At 52.0% G+C, this 21280-nt stretch overlaps 1 protein-coding gene across 1 annotated transcript in view; it reads left to right on the top strand.

Annotated features, from left to right (window-relative positions):
* The window catches only part of EFL1 (elongation factor like GTPase 1), a 123148-nt gene extending 114121 nt beyond the window's left edge, over positions 1–9027 (top strand). Inside the window, exons 19-20 of the mRNA XM_040968595.1 lie at positions 1131–1315; positions 8725–9027. Of these exons, the coding sequence (XP_040824529.1) occupies positions 1131–1315; positions 8725–8913 (374 nt within the window). The 3' untranslated portion in view covers positions 8914–9027. The remainder of the gene's footprint in view (positions 1–1130; positions 1316–8724) is intronic.
* The last annotated feature ends 12253 nt before the right edge of the window (positions 9028–21280 follow it).

Genomic DNA, 21280 nt, shown 5'->3' with positions numbered 1-21280 from the left:
GTCTGCTGCCTGGCGGAGTGCACGGCAACAGGAATTTGAAATTCAGCGCAGAGCTGCGATTTGAACCCACACATGCCAAATAGAGGATGCAGGCATTGCAAGTAGCATCTTAAACCTTATGCCTGCCCCCAGCTCTCTTTTTAAGCTAAACCTAAAGATGATGAAGGCCCATTAGTTTATAGGGTGGTTGGATCGAGGGAGAAAGCTTTCATCCTATGGTTTGCTCCCCAGATGGCTGTAATGGCCAGGGCTGAGCCAGGCCAACACCAGAAGCTTTATCTGGGTCCTCCACGTGAGTAATAGGAGCCCAAACACACCAGCTCGTCCTCCAGTGCGTTTGACAGGTCCTTAACAGGGAGCTGGATGGGAAGTGGAGCCAGCGGGACAGGAACTGGTGCCAACAAGACATGCTAGCTTAACGGGCAGCCTGACCCTCTTCAGCCAGCAGCTAGTCCTTGTTTTAATTTCTCAAGCCCTTCCAGCATCTTGGGTTTTCAGCTATTTGTTTTCCTTTTATCCTTCTTAATTAACCACCATCAGGGGAGAAAAAAGGTGTGGGGATTCAGGTCATTTTACCCTGTGTCTTCAGTTATTAGTTTAATTTATATCATGCATATATATGTAAACACATATATGTGTTTACATATGTGTGTGTGTGTGTGTGTAAAGGTAAGTGGGTGGGTGCGTGCATACCAGACTCTTAGGAGACAAGAGTCCAGGATGCAATGCAACCTCAAAGGCGACTTCAGCCCCTGCTTGTCTGCAGTGTGGAATTTGGAGGATAATGCATGCACGGGCGATTCATGCAATTGCAATTGCTATTCATACGATGGATGAAGGAGGAAGCTTTCGTGAGTACGTGCTGGCTGTCCCAGCTTCCTCACACTCACAGCCCTGATTTGCTTTTCTCGTGCCTCCTATCAGTTTATCGATAAATTTATCTCACACACATTCCCCCTCTCTCTACTCTGCAGTCAAGAAATACTGTCGAAAAATTCCCCTGTGTTTGCAAACCAGAATTACCAGTGACATTGAGTCATCACAGGAGGTGATGCGGAGGTGGTCATGTCTTGTGTGTGGCTGAAGTTACGTGACCAGGCAATGAATTTAGCAAATGTATGGCTTTGCAGGCCGGGTCTACGCCGTCCTGTCGAAGAGAGAAGGCCGAGTGCTTCAGGAAGAGATGAAGGAGGGGACGGACATGTTCATCATCAAGGCCGTGCTGCCCGTGGCCGAAAGCTTCGGCTTTGCTGATGAAATCCGGAAGAGGACGAGCGGCCTGGCCAGTCCGCAGCTGGTGTTCAGCCACTGGGAGGTACGTCCCCGGCTCCCCAGCCCTTCCTCCGCCTCTCTCCACGCGCTCCCTGCCAGAGAGGCCCCGGCGCTGCTGACAGCAGGCCACTGGCCTGCCCGCGGCCCCACCTGCACACATGGACGGCAGAGATTGGCAGGCGGCTTTTCTCGTGTGGGTTGGATGGGCCTGAGATCGTGCGTGGCTTGCACACATTTGCTCTCCCTCTGTTTAGTGTAAGATGTAGACAGATGCACAGCACGTAAGCCGGGTTTTCTCCCTGTGAGGTTTGAATTCAGACGTTTGTACAAGAGACCCAACAGCTCTTGAGAAAATGGAACTTCATGGAGGGGAGCAGTTGTGCCCCTTGCAAGGAGGGGCTCTGCATGGAACCCCCCCTCCCCCAGTTTCCTGTTCCTCCCGTGGGTAAAGAGGCAGGGTTTCTGTCGCTTTCCAGGTTTAGGGGAGTAAAGTGCTCAGCCAGACTCTTCATTGTCAGCGTAGACAAAGGAAGGTAGAGAGATGAGCTGGATCTATAATCATAAAGGGAAACTCAACAAATGCATGCTCCGAGGAGAGAATAAGGGTTGTAAGCACATTGTTCTTTAAGCTGGGCTGGGGAAATCCTGACCGCAAGCGACCATGCGTTGAGGTCAGGCCAGCCTTCCTGGAAAGCAGACCCCCAGGCCGCTGAGCTGGGGGCCCTGGGAGAAGAGGCGGCCAGCGAGGCTGTGGGGCCCACACCCACCGCAGGCTGTGTTCCCAGGAAAAGACCGAGGGTCGCGAATAGGATTTTTAAACTAGAAGATACATACAGAAAGGCTATGTAAAGAAAAGAGTCTGTGTTGTCACTATTTTCCAGGATATCTTGTGATTTTCTTTTTTCCCTCTTACCATGGAAATTTATAGTTTAGTGGAAGAATTGTTGACTCAGATAATCCTGGTTTCAAATGTTGCTTCTGCCACTTATTGGACCAAATCATGGCCCACGCTCAGTGCTTTTGGCCTCTCAGGGTCAGTGTGTCACTTGTGTGAGTTAGTGCCTGCCACAGCCTGTGACTGCCATCCTCCGTCCACACCACATTCCTTATGTCAGCTCTGGGCAGCGTGGCTCTGTACCAGGCTTCATGCAATGGCAGGGTTTCTTCTTTAACTCCTTATTTTAACAAAACTCCTAGTTCAGGTTCAATATTGTTATTTCTCTCACTTTTTTTTTTTCTCTTTTTCGTGTGATGGGTCCCTTTCTCAAGAACACTTTAAGCTGAGATTTTAAATTTGATTTGTTCTGGAGCTGAGAGGTCTCCCAGGTCAGTGGTAGGAGTCCAGCTACTTGACCTGTCTTAGAGGGTCTACGTTCGCAGGAGACAGGAGCCAGAGCCGGGGCTTGAACCCACATGTCAACGTGGACTTTGGGTATCCCAGCCAGTCCTAACTGTCTGTCCAGAGAGTTTAAATTTAGATCATGAATGGAGAATGAGAGTGATTGAAAATAGCTTCATTTTAAAATACAGTTTAGAAAGAGGTGAATCAGGAATTAATGGTGACACTCAAGAAAAACTATCATTGAACAGGGTAAATTAGATTTTAATTCTCTAGGTTCATATCGTCTACACTGATAGAAGTTAAACAAATTACATAACATCTTATTTATTTCAAAGAGGCACACAGACGAAGTGAGGTCCTTGCATCCACTGGTTCACTCTCCACATGACTATGGGAGCTGGGGCTGGGCCAGGCCAGAGCCAGGACCAGGTGTCCATCTAGGTCTCCCTGGGTGGCAGGGGTCCAGGTACTTGCATCATCCTCCACTTATGTGCCATACGAGGGTCTGAACCGAAAGTGGCCTAACCAGGACCAGAACGACCACTTTGATAGGAATGCTGGCTCTGTAAGTTGCAGCTCAAGTTGCTGCACCACATTCTTAATGTTTGATAGAATCACGGTAATGTTCTGATTTAGGTTGCTGGGTTTTTTTTTTTTTTTCTTCTTCTTCTTCTTTTCTCAGTGTAAATTCTTTATTTTAGCAGTCACTTACTGGAAAGTTCTTCCCTTCCATTTTGCAGGGCTGGGGGTAGGTCTGGCTGTTTTATTATCTTACGTCAGTAGTCACAATTGTTGCCTTTTATTTTGTTATGAAAACGATAATCCTGAAATATTTATTTATTAAGCCTCAAGCTTATGGATAGTAATTTATTTTTTATTATCATTTATTTTTATTGGAAAGGCAAATATACAGAAAGAAGGAGATACAGAGAGAAAGATCTCCCATCCACTGGTTCATTCCCCAAGTGGTTGCAACAACCAGAGCTGAGTCATTCTGGAGCTAGTATCCCGGAACCTCTTGCGGGTCCCTCACACAGGTGCAGGGTCCCAAGCCCTTGGGCTGTCTTCCAGTGTTTTCCCAGGCCACAGGCAGGGAGCTGGAAGGGAAGTGGAGCAACTGGGACATGAACTAGTGCCCATATGGTGCAGTGCATGCAAGGCAAGGACTTTAGCCACTAGACTATTGTGCTGGGCCCAGATAGTAATTTTTTATTCCTCTAAAATCTTAGCCTTTTTTTTTAAGGTTTACTTATTTTTTTATTACAAAGTCAGATATACAGAGAGGAGGAGAGACAGAGAGGAAGATGTTCCGGCCGATGGTTCACTCCTCAAGTGACCACAATGCTGTTGCTGCGCCGATCCAAAGCCGGGAACCAGGAACCTCTTCCAGGTCTCCCACGCGGGTTCAGGGTCCCAAAGCCTTGGGCCGTCCTCAACTGCTTTCCCAGGCCACAAGCAGGGAGCTGGAAGGGAAGTGGAGCTGCCGGGATTAGAACTGGCACCCACATGGGTTCCCGGTGCATTCAAGGCAAGGACTTTAGCCGCTAGGCCAAGCCACTGGGCCCTAAAGTTCTAACCTTTTACTTTTGGTTTTGGCACTTGGCGGTTTTATCTGAGCATAAGCCAGTATGAAGTAGAAGCAATGTGTTATAGTGGGCCACACCTGAGGAACAGGCACCGTGCCTGGTATTCCTACAGGCAAACATCATACTGACTCCTCTGCCACAGGGCTTAGTGACCAGGCCTGTCATCGTCAGCCGGGAGGCTGAGGGACACTTACAGCTGGAGAGATACCACAGTGCAATGACCTCGAGAGGCCAAAGACTTGGTGTATTGGCACCACCTTTGCTAAAAACGGCCTTCAGAACTCGCAGCTCTTGCCCCCAAGTATCTTAGCAAATGGCAAGTGTTCTGTCTGTGAAGATGGCCCTAGTCAACACTGGGCAAAAACTCTGGGTTACCAAGAGGGTGTGGCTCCACCAGGTAATCAGAACAGCGTCTCCAAGTGCAGACTCGGGGTAGGCACCAGAGCGGTCACGAATCCGGCAGCGTGATTGGGCGAATGTGTTTGAATTCAGACATAATGGTTTTTATTCAGAAACCTCCTCATTTTACAGGACTATCCTTGAAAGTGATTCTGCAAGTACATTTTTAAAAATTACAAAGTCCCCCTTATTCCCTATTAGGCAAATATACTAGGATGCTCCAAAAAGTCCATAAAGAAAATGGAATTTAAAAAAAAAATCAGTTTGTTGGGGTGCGAAAGCATTTAGAAGTCAGCTGATGGATTTTTTTTTCACCTGCGCCTTGCCCAGCCTGTCTGAAAACCCCTTGTGTCAGGACGTAGCTCGGGCTGCTCTGACAGGAGCCAGAGGCAGGGCTCCCTCTGGGCACTGGCTGCGTTTATGCTCACTCAGCTCCGCTGAGACTCCGACTGTTCCACCTGCCGGCGCCACATCCACGTGTGAACCAATAGGAACAGGGATGGGAAGGCATAGGACGTACGCCTTTGCTGGAAGGACACAGACATGGTCCTGCATGTCGCATTCCATCTCTTCACGGTACCCACAAGCAGTTGCTCTGACCATGCCTAACAAGGCCCCATGCAGCGAGACTCAGCATGCATCCTAGACCCAGGGCAGGGCTCAGCAAACCAGGCTTCCTTGCTTGGTTGCATTTATTCACAGACTTGCCAAACAAAACTCAGTACTTGGGACAGAAGCCCTGTGGCCTGTAGTGGCAGAACCACTTCCTATCTGGGTCTCGATGGAGGAAGTATGCCTCTGCCCCCTTGAGCCAAGGTGACTATATGCCAGTGTAACGGTCCTGCTACCAAAAGAAGGCAGCCGAGTGGGCATTGGGGGGCAGGAAACGTAAAAACTGCAGGGTTTTTCCAAGCAGGTGGTATTTGTTTATGTGATGACCAAGATGGTTTTTACTCTCCTTTATCTCCTGGATTTGAAAGCCCCCGCCCCCTTTTTTTTAAGATGTATTTTTATTGGAAAGGCAGATATACAGAGAGAAAGATTTTCCATCCACTGTTTCACTCCCCAAATGGCCACAGTGGCTGGAGCTGATCTGATCTGAAGCCAGGAGCCAGGAGCCAGGAACCTCTTCTGGGTCTCCCACACGGTGCAGAGTCCCAAGGCCTTGGGCTGTCCTTGACTGCTTTCCCAGGTGACAAACAGGGAGATGGAGAGGAAGTGGAGTAGTTGGGACACAAACCATTGCCCATATGGGATCCCAATGCATGCAAGGTGAGGACTTCAGCCACTAGGCTAGCATGCCAGGCTCTGAAATGACTTTTTAAAAATGCTAAAAAATTGACCTTATATAGTTAGTAATTTTTTAAAAATATATTAGTTTCTGGCTTAACTATATGGCTTGTTTCTAAAAATCCATCTCTTGGACCTGGCTTCAGATAGGCTCAGCTCCGGCCATTGTGGTCACTTGCGGGGTAAGCTAGCAGACTGCAGATCTTCCTCTCTGTCTCTCCTCCTCTCTGTATTGCCACCTTTCCAAGATAGATAGATAGATAATAAATCTTTTAAAAAGAAATCAGTCTCTTTAGTAAATAACATGACAGAAAAATGCTGTTCAGAAAAATTCTCCAGTGTTGAGGCACCCTTCTGTCATTTCCTGTCATTTGCCCAAAACTTTGCATCTTTGATATCTTGCAAATGACATCACAATTAATTTATCTGGATCTGATGCTGCATGACCCTCCCAGTCCCCCATGCCCCAGCTACTCCATAATTAGTTTAGAAATAACACAGTTGTTGAGATCTGGCTTCTCACACCAAGGCGCCTTTTTTTTTTTTTCTTTCTTTCTTTCATTTGTACTCTATCATAGCATGTAATTTACAATCAAGGGCTTTTGAGAAAAAATACTTCAAGGAAAAGAGAAAATAAAATTACAGTCATTTTCCACAAGGAAACCTTTGAAGTCAGCAATCTCATAATTTCTCACTCAAGTTCTACCCTTCTCTGAAAAAAATAAAGGAAAGGAGCAAAAGGAGCTAATGAGCAGCCCACAAGGAGCACCATGACCGCCCAGCACACCGCCGTGCCCGGGTGCCAGCCACTGCCCGGCGGGGCCCAGAGTTCATGCAGGGTTGGAAAGAAGTGATTGCCACGGCAGCGGCCACGTTTATTTTGGATGCAGTGTTTCTCACCTGCCACCCGTAATCATGGTACAGATGGGGCAAAACACTGAAACCGAGCTCACGGTTTTTTTCTGTCTAGGCCTTTCTTTAGGCCAGGCCAGCAGCTTGCATTTGTGAGGCAGCCAAGAGATGGCTGCAGCTTCCCCTCTGGTCTGACAGGGAGCCCTGACCTGTGGCCTTAGAAGGCCCTTCCGCCACGTGCAGGCTGCACGACCCCGTGGGTAGGCCTTTCTCCCTCCGCCCAGGCAGCACACAGCCAGCCAGAAGCAGCCCAGTGCACCTGCACCTCCCAGGACCCAGATTAGTTTGGCACTGCGAGGCAGGTGGCTTTGGCAAATCAACAGGAACACAGAGCCATTGCCCAGAATAGTCACGGGAAAGGAGCCTGGGCCCCTGCGCTGTAGTCCCCAGGGGCATCGCTGGGGACAGACACTGATGTGGGTAACAAGTGCCCTGGAGGTCTGTGGAAGCCAGTGGAGCCCTCGCAGTGATGGACCCTGCTTTTGAAACTCCATGATCTTCTTGTTTGGAGGCAAGGCATCTGGTCTTTAGTTGGCTGGGCTGTGTCTGCTGTCTCCCACACTCCCTCCAGGACAGCTAGTCCTAGTGTGTTGTGTGCCTTTTGGTGGCTGTTCATATTCCATCCTGGAATGTAGCGTGTTGTGTTTGTGGACATTTGAGCTTTCTTGCCTTCTGGCTGTATGAATCAGTCTGCCATGAACCCGTGTGTACACAGATTTGATCGAGTCTGTCTTTGCAGTTCCTTTGGATAAATCCCCATGAGTGGAGTATTGAAGTCGATGGTGATTTTATTTCTAACTTTGAGGGAGCTGCCACATTCTTTGCACAGTGCCTATAGCCATCTCGGGTTTTTCTTAACAGTGTCTGAGGTCTCAGGTTTCCTCACATCCTCCCCAACATTCAGATCTGCCCCCTTTTAGTAACTGTTGTTATTGTAGCAGCCCCAGTGGGCCTGAAGTGGCATCTCCACGTGGTTTTGATGGGCCTTTCCCATTGGCCTGTTGACCGTCTGTGTGTCTCCTGGGAGAGATGCTCAGGTCTTTGGGTGGTTTCTTACTGGGCTGTCGACGCTTGCATATTGTCTCTTTGTGGAGTTGTGAAGCCTTTTTATACCTTCCGGATGTAAGTCTGTCTTTGAATTCCCTTGCTCTCTCTGCAGCAGTATTTGGTCTTCCCAGTAGGCTGTTTCATCATGACTGCCCTGATGTTTGATGGGTGCCATCTGTGCCCTTTATTTGAGGTTCTCCTGCATGGCGTGTGAGCCCTCCTGTGGTGGGGTCTGGTGCCTTGCCTGATGCAGGACCCCGTTTGGTGCTTTGTCGTTCACCTGAGGTCATCTCTGGCAGGAGTGTGACCTCCCCATGCAGTGTTGAGTCACCCCTCGTCCACTCTGAGGGCTCTGGCTCCAACCCTGACACCCACAGAGGCTCACTCGCTGCCATCACCGGCTGGATGGTACAGGACAGGCCACGTCTCATCTCCAGAGCCGACTTGGCTTACGTCTTGCCTGCAGCTCATTCCTGGTCCCAGCACTAGGCAGACACAACATTCTAGCTGGCCTCCATTCACCTTCAAACAGTCAAGAAGCCTAGGTGGCAGAGGAAAGCGGAAGAGAAGGCTGCTTGTGTCTACCTTGGCTCCGACTCACCAGCCACTGTGGAACGGTCAAGAATGTGCTGGCAGGAATGAGTTGCTCTGTGAGCAAAGAATCCTGTGGATGTTGCAAGTTGGGTTTCATCTATTTCCATGTGTTCACAGCTCCTGCAGTTCTTCACATTGGTTTACTCTCCTCCTTCAAAAGCCTGATTGTCTCTCACCCGGCTTCCCTGGCTAGGATGGGGTGACCCCCGGGGTATTGCACAGATGCGGTTTGCAGTTTCAGCTCTGTCTAAGCTCACATCCTTCTTTGTCCTTCTCCATCAGATCATTCCCAGTGACCCCTTCTGGGTGCCAACCACCGAGGAGGAGTACCTGCACTTTGGGGAGAAGGCCGACTCGGAGAACCAGGCCCGGAAGTACATGAATGCGGTGCGGAAGCGGAAGGGCCTGTATGTGGAAGAGAAGATCGTGGAGCACGCGGAAAAGCAGAGAACGCTCAGCAAGAACAAGTAGCCGAGCCCCTGGAAGCGCACTGTGTCACAGGGGTCTGAACTCGGGACGGTCCCTCCTGCCACCTGCGCCCTGTGCGTTCCGCTCAATAAAGCCAATCCTTATAAATACCTGGAAGAGGATGTCGCAGGGAGGACTCTTTCCGGAGTGTGTTGTTTGAACTTGATCGCGGCTCAAGGCAAGAAGCTACCCTAAATGCTGCAATGGTGGCTTGGTAGCACCTGACAGCCGTGCAGGCTGCTCCTCTGCCGGCAGCCCCGCTGGCCTCGCAGCCTCTCCCCAGGCCATCGCAACATCACACGTTGGGCCTCGGTGGAGGATCTCTGGGTAGAAACCTCCGTCCCACATGGCATCAGGCATCCTTTGGGGAAACCAAACTGAGAAGGCACTCTTCCTTCAGGTTCATCAGGCCCGGTCACTGGTAGAGCTGCCCCACTTGCCAGTGATGTCTGCCAAAGCAGTGAGGCCAGTGTTCAACGGCTGGCCCTCGTGGATTCAGTACTCATGGAAATTATATCCTTTCCCCCAAAAAAGTGAATTTTTATCCTTTTCTTGGCAGTTTCCCTTGAGCCTCGCTGGAGCTTGTCCATGAGGCTGTTATCTTTAGGGTAAATATTTTCTCTCTTCTTCCTAGTGGGCCCCGTCTACAGGACAAAGGCAGCTCAGTGGAAAATGGATTGTGTTGTGGTTTGATTTTGCACAAATAATCCTTATCGCCATGGAAAAGGAGGATTTCTTAACATGAAATGATCAGAGCCAACTTTGTGGGAGGTGTTTTTTTGTTTATTTTATTTTTTTTAATGGACTTGCTTAATAACCTCAGTCATTCTCTGTCTTAGTTGCCATCTTAGCCATAATCTTTGAGCCCTAGCCTAGCTGATCATGTCTGCTTGACCCAGACGGGGGGAAAATGTCACCAGACAATTGGCCATCCGTTTTCAATGTGACAGATAGTGATATCTGGGTTAGTATAGCAGAGCACACCGTATACTGCTTTACTTAAACCTTGGCTACCCTAGGAAAAGCTAACACATTAACTGACAGCGACTGTAGCCAACATGGTCAAGCCTGCCAGATGTGCTGGCCAATGTCCTGTCGGCCTCCGCACTTGATGAGCAGATTGCGGTGAAAGCGGTGAAGAGACGCCTGGCCCCGGGGAGTCGGCGCTCTTCCTGCAGTCCTCTGGAGCCCTGCCAGCTGTGCCAGTGTGCAGACCCAGAGCCTGCCATCTCGGTGGCTCAGGGAGATAAAAGAGACAGGAAGGTGGACAGAGAGGCAGGCTGAGCAATGCAGCTGGTCAGCCATCCAAATTCATCCTGACACCCCTGTCTCATCCTGAGACCCCTGTCTGAGACAGCCCAGAGAGAGCGCCCCCTGTGCTCCTGGTGCCACAGCCAAGGCAAGCCTAGGTCTGTGGCATTCCTTGGAAGCAAGCCAGAGAGCTGCCAGTGTGCGTGTGGAAGTGAGGGCCAGTTGTCACCTAGCAGAAGCTTCCAGAGGTTTCCAGGCAGGCCCCCTGGGACAGGAAGGAAGAGGAAGCCACAGGCCAGGACCCTAAGCCTGCCTCTGAACTGAGGTGCTTGGATAGCTGGCCGTCCACTTTGGGGACAGGCCTGAGACACATCGGCCTTTCCCAGCCAGCCCCAGAGTACGGGACAGGGAGGGGCAGGGATCCAGGGTTCCGCCCCTTTGCTCTCTGAGGGGCCAGAGTTCCTGTCTGTCAAGGGGCAGTGCCCTCCTTCTGTGGACTCGGGATTAATGCCAGTCCTGCAGAGCTGGGAAGGAGGCCCACGTGTCAGGGACTTGCACACAAGGGAACTTTAAAAATGCTGTGTAAAACAGACTCAAAAGACTTTTTTTTTTAAAGGTTAGTTTATGTTTATTTGAAACGCAGATCTACAAAAAAAACATCTTGCATCTGCTGCTTCACTTCCCAAGTGGCCCCAACGGCCAGAGCTGTGCCAATCCGAAGCCAGAAGCCAATAACCTCTTCTGGGTCTCCCAAGGTTTTCGGCCATCCTCCACTGCTTTCCCAGGTCACAAACAGGGAGCTGGATGGGAAGTGGGGCAGCCGGGACATGAACTGGCACCCATATGGGATCCCTCTGGGCTGCCCTGGTGAATCCATACAAGTTGCTTACTACAGTTGGCAAAGGACCCACTACTGAAAAGTGCTTAGCTATCCTGCAAGGGCCTGACTCAGCCTAGTGTCAGACTTCCATTTTCTTTTCCCTCCCCAGCATTCCCAGTGCCTGGGAATTCCCACTCAGGGCCAGTCTCCCCTGCCTCCCCAGGACAGTTAGAACTGCACTGTGCCCCACTCACACCTTCAGCCAACCCTCAGCACAACGTACCGCTGCCAGCCTGAGGCCCCTGCTTCACTCTCCAGCCCGCAGCCCAAAACTGGTGGCTCTAAAGACTTCATCACCAATGCTGACCTCCCCACTTCTAGCCACACACAGCCATCACCACACACCTGCTTGCAGCCAGGCCCAGGTGACCTTCACGCCAGAGCCCAGCATCCTCATTCCGTTGGCGCACTGGCTCCAGGACCACTGCCTCTCTGGGACCTTCTGCCTCCTGCTTCCAAAGAGCCAGCAGCCAGCGAGAAACCTTGGAGAAAGTCATAATGCAAATGCAACAGGTGGTTCAGCTGCTATCCCAAGGGCCACCCTGGTTCCATCCAGGCAGGACCCAGGAGGAGGAGCTGGGTGAGCAGCAGTGACCCTCCTCCTCTGGCCAGGGGCTACACAGTGACATCCACAAGAGGGCAGGGATGGACCAGAGCCACCCAAGAAAATGATGATGGAGTTCCAGACAAGGGAAGAGCCCCACAGAGGCTGAACTGCCCCTGCCCTGGCGTGGTTGGAGGCTTGGAGGTGACAGCTCAGACCTGGTTCTCCAGGCTGCGTCTGGAGGACCTCACACTGGACATGTCCCTGTCACTGCACAGTCCCCCTGGTAGGATCCTGTCTGCAGTGGAGAGAAGGCAGCAGCACACGGAAACGGAAGGCAGATGGTACCAGGCAAACATCCGCGGCCCCTTAGCCCCTGTTTGTCACAGCCCCAGGATGCGGCAGGCTATGGCCAGAACATCAAGGCTGCTTCACGGCTAAGACGACTGTGAAAGACAGGTGCCTGGCAGCTGTTCTTGAGCCATGACTGGGAAGCCTAGCGATTGCTTAGCTGGCAGAAGAGGATGAGGTGAAGGGAGAGAAGCCCCAAGGGGCAGAGGTGGAGGGAGCTGTCACTACAACAGGGGCTCTGCTCCCTTCTGTCCTGAGTCCTCATCCTCCTCTGAGCCTCAATACATTTCGTCCCCTACCTCCAAGACCCCTGGTGCCTTTTCCCTCCCTGGGCTCCCAGGAGGCCTGGCTACACTGCTAACATCCTGCCCCCTCCCCTTGCTTTCGTATACAAACCTAAGCCACTCCCATCAGGCCCCTGCCTAGGGCAGCCTGAAAGGAACACACAAGAGTCCACCAGTGCCAATGCTAGGATCTCCCACTGGTCCAGTGCCTGACCCAGTCTTTCTCCAGAAGCAACCTGATATGCAAGCCTGCCCTCTCTGTAGGGTGGAGGAGAATGCTACTCCAGAGCAGAGGGACAGCTGAGAGGAGACAGGTGCTCCTGGAGCAGCACTTCTGTAAAGGACCGAGCTGTGACTCCTGGTCTCCAGGGACTACTCCCTCTGACCTTTCACTGCTTCCCCAGTCGCACACAGACCTCCAGTAGCATCCGGTGAAGAGTGCGCGCTGCTGACTCCTCCCAGGTACTCTGCACCTGCGAGGGAAGTGAGACCATTCCTTGCCTCCCATGCCAAGCCCTGAGTCTAGTCCGAGAACCAGCACGGATCCTAATTCTGCGACTCCATGGGCCAGAGGATCTCAAATGGGCTGTCCTTGCTGCAGCACACCCTCGGCCTGACCTGGGTGCTGGTGGAAGGCATTTTGGCAGCCCACCATCATCCTCCCACAACACAGACGAGGCTGTCTCCTCCATTTCTCTGGCTGACAGCATATGTGAGGATCACCGCCCTGGCCCTGGCTTGGATAGCAGCGAAGGGGCTGCCATTCTGAGTTCTCATGAGATCTGCCTTTCAGACCTAGCCCCTGGCCTAGCTTCCTATGCCCTCCTTGGAGACTGGGAGGAGACCCTGACCAAGTCACCTCTTAGAAGATCTTCGGGAGATGACACCAAGCAGGTCCCCTCTGTGGAGACCAAGGGCTGCCAGGATGGAGCGAAGGCACTGAGCTGCAGGCCTGCCTAGGACCAAGCTCAGTCTTAACACACAGTGTGTCCTATGGAGTGGGGTTTTAGTTTGGGACCTCCAAGACCCTCCACTTCGGAGGTGGGGGACTTTGAGTCTCCCCTCCCCCCAGGTGCTAAAGGTCATACAACAGCACATGAGCAGGAGCCAGTAGACTGGGTCTCCATGTGGTTCCCCAGGGTGATATGGCTTGGCCAAACCCTACATATCCACAAATGGCACATCCCAGATCTGAGGGCTCGAGGGGAAAACATAAGCACTCTACACTTCTCTCCTCAGACCTGGGATCCTTAGGCCTGGTCCCTTCCCCTGGGTGCTAATGTTAAGAACCATCCTCCACTCCTTTCCCAGACACATTAGCAAGAAGCTATATCAGAAATGGAACAACTGGGATTCGAATTAGCACATAAGAAATGTGTTACAAACTGTGGTTTAACCCACTGGGCCACAATGCCTTCAACTTCTGAGCACTTGGTATCTGTGGCCGCAGCGCTCCCCTGAATGCCAGGCATCCCTCAGCACACAGCACACAGTCAGTGTCAGAGAGGCCTGCCCATTCTTTGGTGTTCTGAACACCTCACTTGCCCAGTCCCAATGCTTTTGTCGGATGGAATCTCCTTGTGGTCCAAATGTGGGGCACAAATGCCGTGGTCCTGGCGAGGCCTTAGCTGTGCCCAGTTTGTGCTCTCAACCTGGCCCCTCCGAGGTACCTGACTTTAAGCCGCCACCCTCTCTCACCAAAGAGAAAAACTTTTGTGCAAATCCACCTGAAAGGCAACATTTTCTTCTTCCTTTGGCTGAACACGTTCCTCTCTGCTTGTCTTCCTCTGTCGACTTGAACCCTTGAACAGCAGGGTTGAAAGTAATGAGTCCTCCATTTGCAATTTGTCCATGTCAGATTGCGCTGCATCCATGGGGGAGCTAGCCAGATGACGGGACCAAGGAGAGCAGGTTAAGTGGGACCAAGAAAACACAGGAGTTATAGCATGAAATGTGTATGATCCTCACTTGGTTCTCCTTGGGGTGGTCATCCTCTGGCCCGCAGGCCACATCCATAAAAAGCTAATTATAATTTACATGGTGCCAATTATTCTCAGGCCTCGTTGCAACAGTACAGGGCAGAGACAGAGGATTGTAAGCAAATCTTCCGGGATTCCACAGCCAGCAAGCAACAGAGCTGGAATCTGAACCCAGGTGAGAGATCCTGCACTCAAACAGCATGCCCGGCTGCCTGCCAACAAAGTAGTATGTTGCCCCAGATTTGCAAGTGCTGAGCTGGGGTTCATTGCATTTGGACAAAGACCAGCAGGACAGAGGATTAAGAGAGGAACAAAGACTGAAACCAGTCTTTTTTTTTTTTTCCAAAAAGATTTATTTTTATTTGAAAGGTAGAGTTATAGAGGAAGGGAGAGACACAAAGAAAGAGAGAGAGATCTTCCATCCACAGGTTCACTCCCCAAATGGCTGCAATGGCTGGAGTTGGGCTGGTCCAAAGCCAGGAGCTTCTTCCAGGTCTCCCTAGCGAGTTCAGGGGTGCAAACACTTTAGCAGTCTTCTACTGTTTTCCCAGATGCGTCTATAGGGAGCTGGATCAGAAGTGGAGCATCACAGATTCGAACTGGTGCCCATATGGGATGCCAGTACCACAGGTGGAGGCTTAACTTGCTGCACTGTGGCACTGCCCCACACAGGGTCACTTCTGACCCTTTCTGTCCACCCCACTTGACCCATCTCCAACATGACTCTCCATTGATGAAAATGAGAGGTAGAAGATGCAGCAGACATCACAGGCCAGGAGCGTTCTGTGAGACCACGAAGAATCTGGAAAACATTTAACACAGTCTTTTCTTCATGAGAAGCACATGGAAAAGAAAAATCAAAGTTGAGGTGTACTGTTTCCAAGAAATCAATCCAGTCCAGTCCAGTCATTGCCCAGCTACTAACAGCAGTGACATCTATTCCTTGGCCTCAGGATGATGGAGCAGGTGCAGATTACCGCATTCTGAGCAAGAGTTTGGCAGGGGGTAAGGTCAAGGAGACAGAGTGGGCAGCCTTGGCCTGTCAATGGACTTGGTGTGGTGTGTGAGGACAGAGGGAAAGATAAGAAGGTCAGACGGTGCACTGGGCATGACCAACTGCGGGTGAGCCATTCAACAGAGGGATGCATGCTTCAAGGTCTAAGCATGTGCTATGCCTGGTGTGCTAAGGAGATCTTGGGCACCCTCTGCAGGAGACCAGGAGGGCTTCTGCTGGAAAAAGGGGCCCTGGGCCGGGGATGGTGAGAAAGAGCAATGTGTCCAGACTCCTCCAAAATCTTGCTGGGACTTAAGCCCTGAGCAACAGCGGATCAGGTGCCCAGTTAGAGGGTTTGACTGGGAGCTTCATGCTTCGGTCCTGCTGTGTTCTGCCACGTGGGGACACAGCTTTCCTCTCTCTGGAGGACCTGGGATTCTTGGCAGTGCAGAACAGTGCCCGCCATGCAACCAGTTTGCCAGCACCTTGGTCTCAATTTCCCAACCTCCAGAGCGATGAGAAAATACATTCTGTTCTATAGAAATTACCCAATCTCAGTTCTGGTATTGTGATGCAAAAGGTTAAGTCCCCTTAACCTCCAACATCAGGATCCTCTGTTAGAGCACTGGTTCATATCCCAGCAGCCCCGTTTCCCATCCAGCTCCCTGCCTGTGGCCTGGGAAAGCAGTCGAGCTCGCCCCAAAGCCTTGGAACCCTGCTCCTGCATGGGAGACCTGGAAGAGACTCCAGGCTCCTGACTTGCGTTTGGCCCAGCCCTGGCTATCTGCCATCTGAGGAGTGAATCAGTGGATGGAAGCTCTCCCTCCTTTCTGTCACTCTGATTAAAAAAAGAAAAAATTTAAATAATAGAATTTTTGAAAGAAATTACTACATCTCAGGCAATGTGTTGCAGTACCACAAACAGGCTAAGACAAGTGATATCTTTAAAATTATGGCTTATGTTGGTAGGAGTGATTCCGATAGTTAAGCTAAGAAGGGAAGTATCTGTATTTTTTAGAGATAAAAACTGAAGGATTTAAGGGGTAAATTGTATGTAAGAACTGTGATTTAGTTTAATTCCTCTCTGAAAGATGATACCTTGCTCTCCTTAATCTTCTTGCATGCTGAAAATCCTCATGGAGGGGCGGAGGGGAGGGGGGGAAGGAAAATCAAAAGACCCTGGGAACCTCAGGTCCCCAGTGTGCGGGTGAAGGCGCCGCTGTGAATTTGTGATTTGGGTCAAGGCCGTCTACCTTTAGCGAGAGCCGAGCTTGCACCTTCCCTGTCCTTGGCTGCCCTGGCACTGGGGGCTGGACCCATCGCACGTCCGGCTAGCTTCAGCACCTGCTTCTGGACACCCCGTGTCTGCCCCACAATGGACGGAGTTGGTGCCGAACTCTGGAGGCGTTGAGTGCTGTGAAGGGGTGTGTGTGTGTGTGTGTGTGTGTGTGTGTGTGTGTGTGTCCACTCCGGGTTGCTCTCGTCCCTGCGACACCCCCAGGATGTTGTAAAAGGGAAACTGATGGTCCACCCACCCCTGTGCGCAGCTTCTCGTGCAGCCAATCAGAATGGAGCTGCTCTCATGCGCCACCGGCTGACCCGCTGGGTGCTGGGCACAGGAGGAGGAGTGAAAACAGGGCACAGCCTCTGGCTGTGGGGTTCAGAATCCTGTTGCAGAGGCAGGCATTCATCAAAAGCTGAAAAGAGGAATGTGAGATTCCAGCTAAATAAAAGGATTTGCATTATAAAAGAGAACACAAGAGGGAGGGAGGCCGGAAAGGTGGAGCCCGGAGGGCCCAGGCAGCCAAGGTTTGAAAAAGGAGAAACGGCACATGCAAAAGCCCTGTGGCTGAATGGGGGAAAGGCTGATGCTAGAGAGAGAAGCCTGGAAGAAGCTTGTTCCGGGGGCCATGTCTGCGTTGGTCAGCTTCCATTCCTCTCTGGCCCTTCCCCATCTTTGCCTTCTGGATCCCAGGCACACCCTCACAGCCATCCTCAACCCCCTGCAAGTCACATTCTCTGCGACCTCCACAGGGCGTCTGCCCCCGCCCCGCTCACCCGTGCCTACAGGAGGCCCCTATGTCCCAACACATAACTCTCACCTCTCCTGGACGATGGTTCCCTCCGGCCAAGCCTGCAGGTTCACTTGTTCATGCTGAGCACTCCACGCGGGCAAGTCTCTGCAGGTTGCTCACCCTGACGGGTGACAGGGACCCCCTCGCCTCAACCCAGCCAAACCCCGAACCCATCACCCCCGGGAAGCCGTGATGGCTGTTTGACCACTCCTTCCCTGTCTCCCTTCCACAGTGCATCACACAAGATCCACACTTGCACTCCCTGTGCCCCCCTTGCCTGTCACTGCCATGACTGCTAGGGCACCTTCTCTACAGAAACAGAACTCACGAACTCAAACCTTCTCTCACCCGACCTTGTGTCAGTTTCCGACAGGCTGCCCTGCCCAACTCTAAGCCAATGAGGGACGAAGAGTGTTCTGAGCCGTGCACCTACCCAGCGTGGCCCAGAATGGCCTGATAATATGGCCACGTCTGCAGTCGGAGTTCTCTGAGCTGGGCAGCAGATGTTGCCCTGGGATACGAATGCCAGGTCTGCAGCCTCTCCTGCCTTCTCTCCGTGGTTGAGTCTTCTGCCCAGTTGCCAGTGCTTTCCAGCTTTCTGCTGCCCTCTGGTGGAGCCCCGCCATGCCTGTCCCTCCCTGCCCTGCCTGGGTTGATTCCCGGAGCCAACATCAGCATCCGCAGGGTACACAGTGCACGGAGATGGAAGCCCAGAACAGGTGGGCCTTCTCCGTAGGAAATGAGGCTGCAGGGAGTTGGGGAGGGGGTGCTGATCCCCTTGCCTGTGGGAGGGGTTGGGAAAGCAGTGTCACTCCAGTCCTTGGGGCGTCTGGTGCGGATCAGACGCTTCACACGAGCAATTCCATGAGCGAGGCAGGACAGACTCTGAGTGACTCAGCTGAGACCGGGTAGGGCACGAGTGGCAGAGGTGGGATCCGAACACTAAACTCTGCTAAAACGCAGAAGCAACCCCAGGAGACAGGTGTGATGGGGAAGACAGGATGGATCGCTCCGCGAGTCCCGCAGACTGAACCCAATGCTGGCATCAGAGGGGTGGGGCCCGTGGGTGGTCTTTGGGTCTCTGGGGTATGCCGTTTGTGGGTAGTTCTCCGGGGAAATTCGGGTCTTTTCTGTTCAAGTTCAGCCTAGTTTGGTCCTCCACCTGGCTCATCATGGTCGGCCTCACACTTCCTCCCGAAGCAGGACTGCGAGGACGCCCCATCCTGTGACCCTCCATCTGTAGCTGGAATAAACCTTTCATGCCTTCTCGGCGATTTCAGCAAGAGCAGTGGAAGACCAACGCAAAGGCAACCAGGAAGCAAGCAAGCGCATTCACTCCCATAGGCCTTCCTGAATCCAGCCAGGTCTATGGGAGCCAGGTGGTTCTCAGGGTCCCCAGCAGGGGAACGGGACTCTCTCCTCCAGCCATTAAGGTGGCTTGTCCCACGCACAACTCACCGAAGGCAGCATGTGGCCTTTAAGACCAGCCATGGCCAGGCCAGGGACCTCCGGGAAGAACGACAGCTGTCCCCCACCCTCTTTGGGCTCTCATGCCCCATGTCCCAATAGCCCTACAGGTGGGCATGACCATGTCCCATTCCCGATCCAGCCCAATGCCCTGCGGCCCATCTGCAGGTAGCTGCTTCTGGGTGGGTGTGGCTCATGGATAGGGAAGCCCATAGCTGGGAAAACTGTCTCTCTCCTCAATCCCAAAGAATGCAAGCTGATGCTCAGACCTCCTAAGGGAAGCGACCTCCTGCCCTGGGGTGGTGCGCTGCACTGTCGCTTTCCCCAAAGGCTGCATCCATTCATCAAGCATGGCACCTGCTGTGTGCGTGTGGACCCTGGTCCCCAAGGCCCCCTCAGCCACACAAGTGACCACCGAAGCACCTTGCTTTTTTGGCGGCGCCAGGCAATGTGTGCAATAAAGTCACTGGGTTTGAATTTTTATGATTGATTGGTATGTCCGTTTCTTTTTTCAAAGATTTATTATTATTATTTTTTTATTATTATTATTGGAAAGGCGGATAGACAGAGAGGAGAGACAGAGAGGAAGATCTTCCGTCCGATGATTCACTCCCCAAGTGAGCACAACGGCCGATACTATGCCGATCCGAAGCCAGGAGCCTCTTCCGGGTCTCCCACGCGGGCGCAGGGTCCCAAGGCTTTGGGCTGTCCTCGACTGCCTTTCCCGGGCCACAGGCAGGGAGCTGGAAGGGAAGCGGGGCTGCCGGGATTAGAACCGGCGCCCATATGGGATCCCAGGCGTGCAAGGCGAGGACCTTAACCACTTGCGCCACCGCGCCACTGCGCCACTGTGCCACCACACCACTGCGCCACCGCGCCGGGCCCGGTATGTCCGTTTCTTAAAAACCCTCTCTCCGTATGTGAGAGGTGGACTTGGCTCAGCAGAAGGCAGACGTCGGGAAATTTGCTGAACTTTCCCAGTGCTTTAGTTTGACAGCGGGGACAGGAAAATAATCATGGTTGGCCACTCCAGTGCTGGTGGAAAGGATGAAAGGAGAGAAAATATGTGGCAGCTGCAAAATAAGCATAAGAAAGGCACTTAAGGTCGCAAACAACCTTGGGATCCACGTGTAGATGATCAGAACATGCCTTTAACAAAAGATTTACTTATTTATTTAAAGCTGTATTTATTTGTATTGGAAAGGCAGATACACAGAGAGCAGAGACAGAAAGGAAAATCTTCCGTCCAATGATTCACACCCCCAAGTGGCTGCAACGGCTGGAGCTGAGCCAATGCGAAGCCAGGAGCCAGGAGCTCTTGCGGGTATCCCACACAGGTGCAGGGTCCCAAGGCTTTGCGCTGTCCTCGACTGCTTTCCCAGGCCACAAGCAGGGAGCTGGATGGGAAGCAGGACCGCCGAGATTAGAACTAGCGCCCATATAGGATCCCGGGCATGCAAGGTGAGGGCTTTAACAAGTATGCTATCGCGCCAGGCTCGATTTATTTGTTTTTATTACAAAGTCAGATATACAGAGAGGAGGAGAGATAGAGAGGAAGATCTTTCATCTGATGACTCATTCACCAAGTGACCACAACAGCTGGAGCTGAGCTGATCCGAAGCCAGGAACCTGGAGCTTCCTCCAGGTCTCCCGTGCAGGTGCAGGGTTCCAAGGCTCTGCACCCTCCTCGACTGTTTTCCCAGGCCACAAACAGGGATCTGGAAGGGAAACAAGGCTGCCAGGCACAAACTGGTGCCCATATGGGATCCCGGTGCACACAAGGTGAGGACTTTAGCCACTAGGCCATTGCACCAGGCTCCAGAACATGCATTTTGTTTTTCACCGGCATTTTGAAATCCTCCTCCTATCTGAGACACTCAGCCTAGCTCCCAGCACACGATAGGTCCTTGGGAAACGGTAGCTGGTGGAGCTAGACTGGACGACCACTTGTGCAGGGGCTGTTCCTTACCTATTTATGTAAACTTGGTGAATGCAAAGCCATTATCTTTTCTAAGGAAACTATGCCTCACATACTTTTCCTGTAGTTTGGGGTTGGTTTGCTTTCACGTGCAAGGGATTGCTATGTCCCGCTGACACCTTTCTTCCTGTTTTCTTGGATTACTTAAAACTGCGCCTTACAGGGCTGGCACATCCTGACTTTAGCGATGTCTGTCTTTCTCTCTCTCTCTCTCTCTCTTTTTCTTTCTCTCTCTCTCTCTCTATCTCTTTCTTTTTTCCAATACTTATTTAATTGAAAGGCAGAGTTGCAGACAGAGGGAGACCCAGAGAGAGGTCTTCCATCTGCTTCCTCGCTCCCCAGATGGCCACAATGGCTAGGGCTGGGCCAGGCTGACGCCAGGAGCCAGGGGCTTCATCCAGGTCTCCCAGGTGGGTGCTTGGGCCATCTTCTGCTGCTTTCCCCAGGCACACCAATAGGGAGTTGCATCGTAAGTGGAGCAGCTGGGATCTGAACCACTGTCCTTATGGGATGTTGGTGCTGCAGGTGGCTTCACCTACTTTGCCACAATGCCCAGCCCTAATTCTG

This window comes from Ochotona curzoniae, unplaced genomic scaffold (genome assembly GCF_017591425.1).
Source record: "Ochotona curzoniae isolate NIBS_2020 unplaced genomic scaffold, NIBS_Ocur_1.0 scaffold_4701, whole genome shotgun sequence".
In the NCBI taxonomy this organism is placed as follows: Eukaryota; Metazoa; Chordata; class Mammalia; order Lagomorpha; family Ochotonidae; genus Ochotona; species Ochotona curzoniae.
This window is presented reverse-complemented; position numbering and strand designations above follow the sequence as displayed.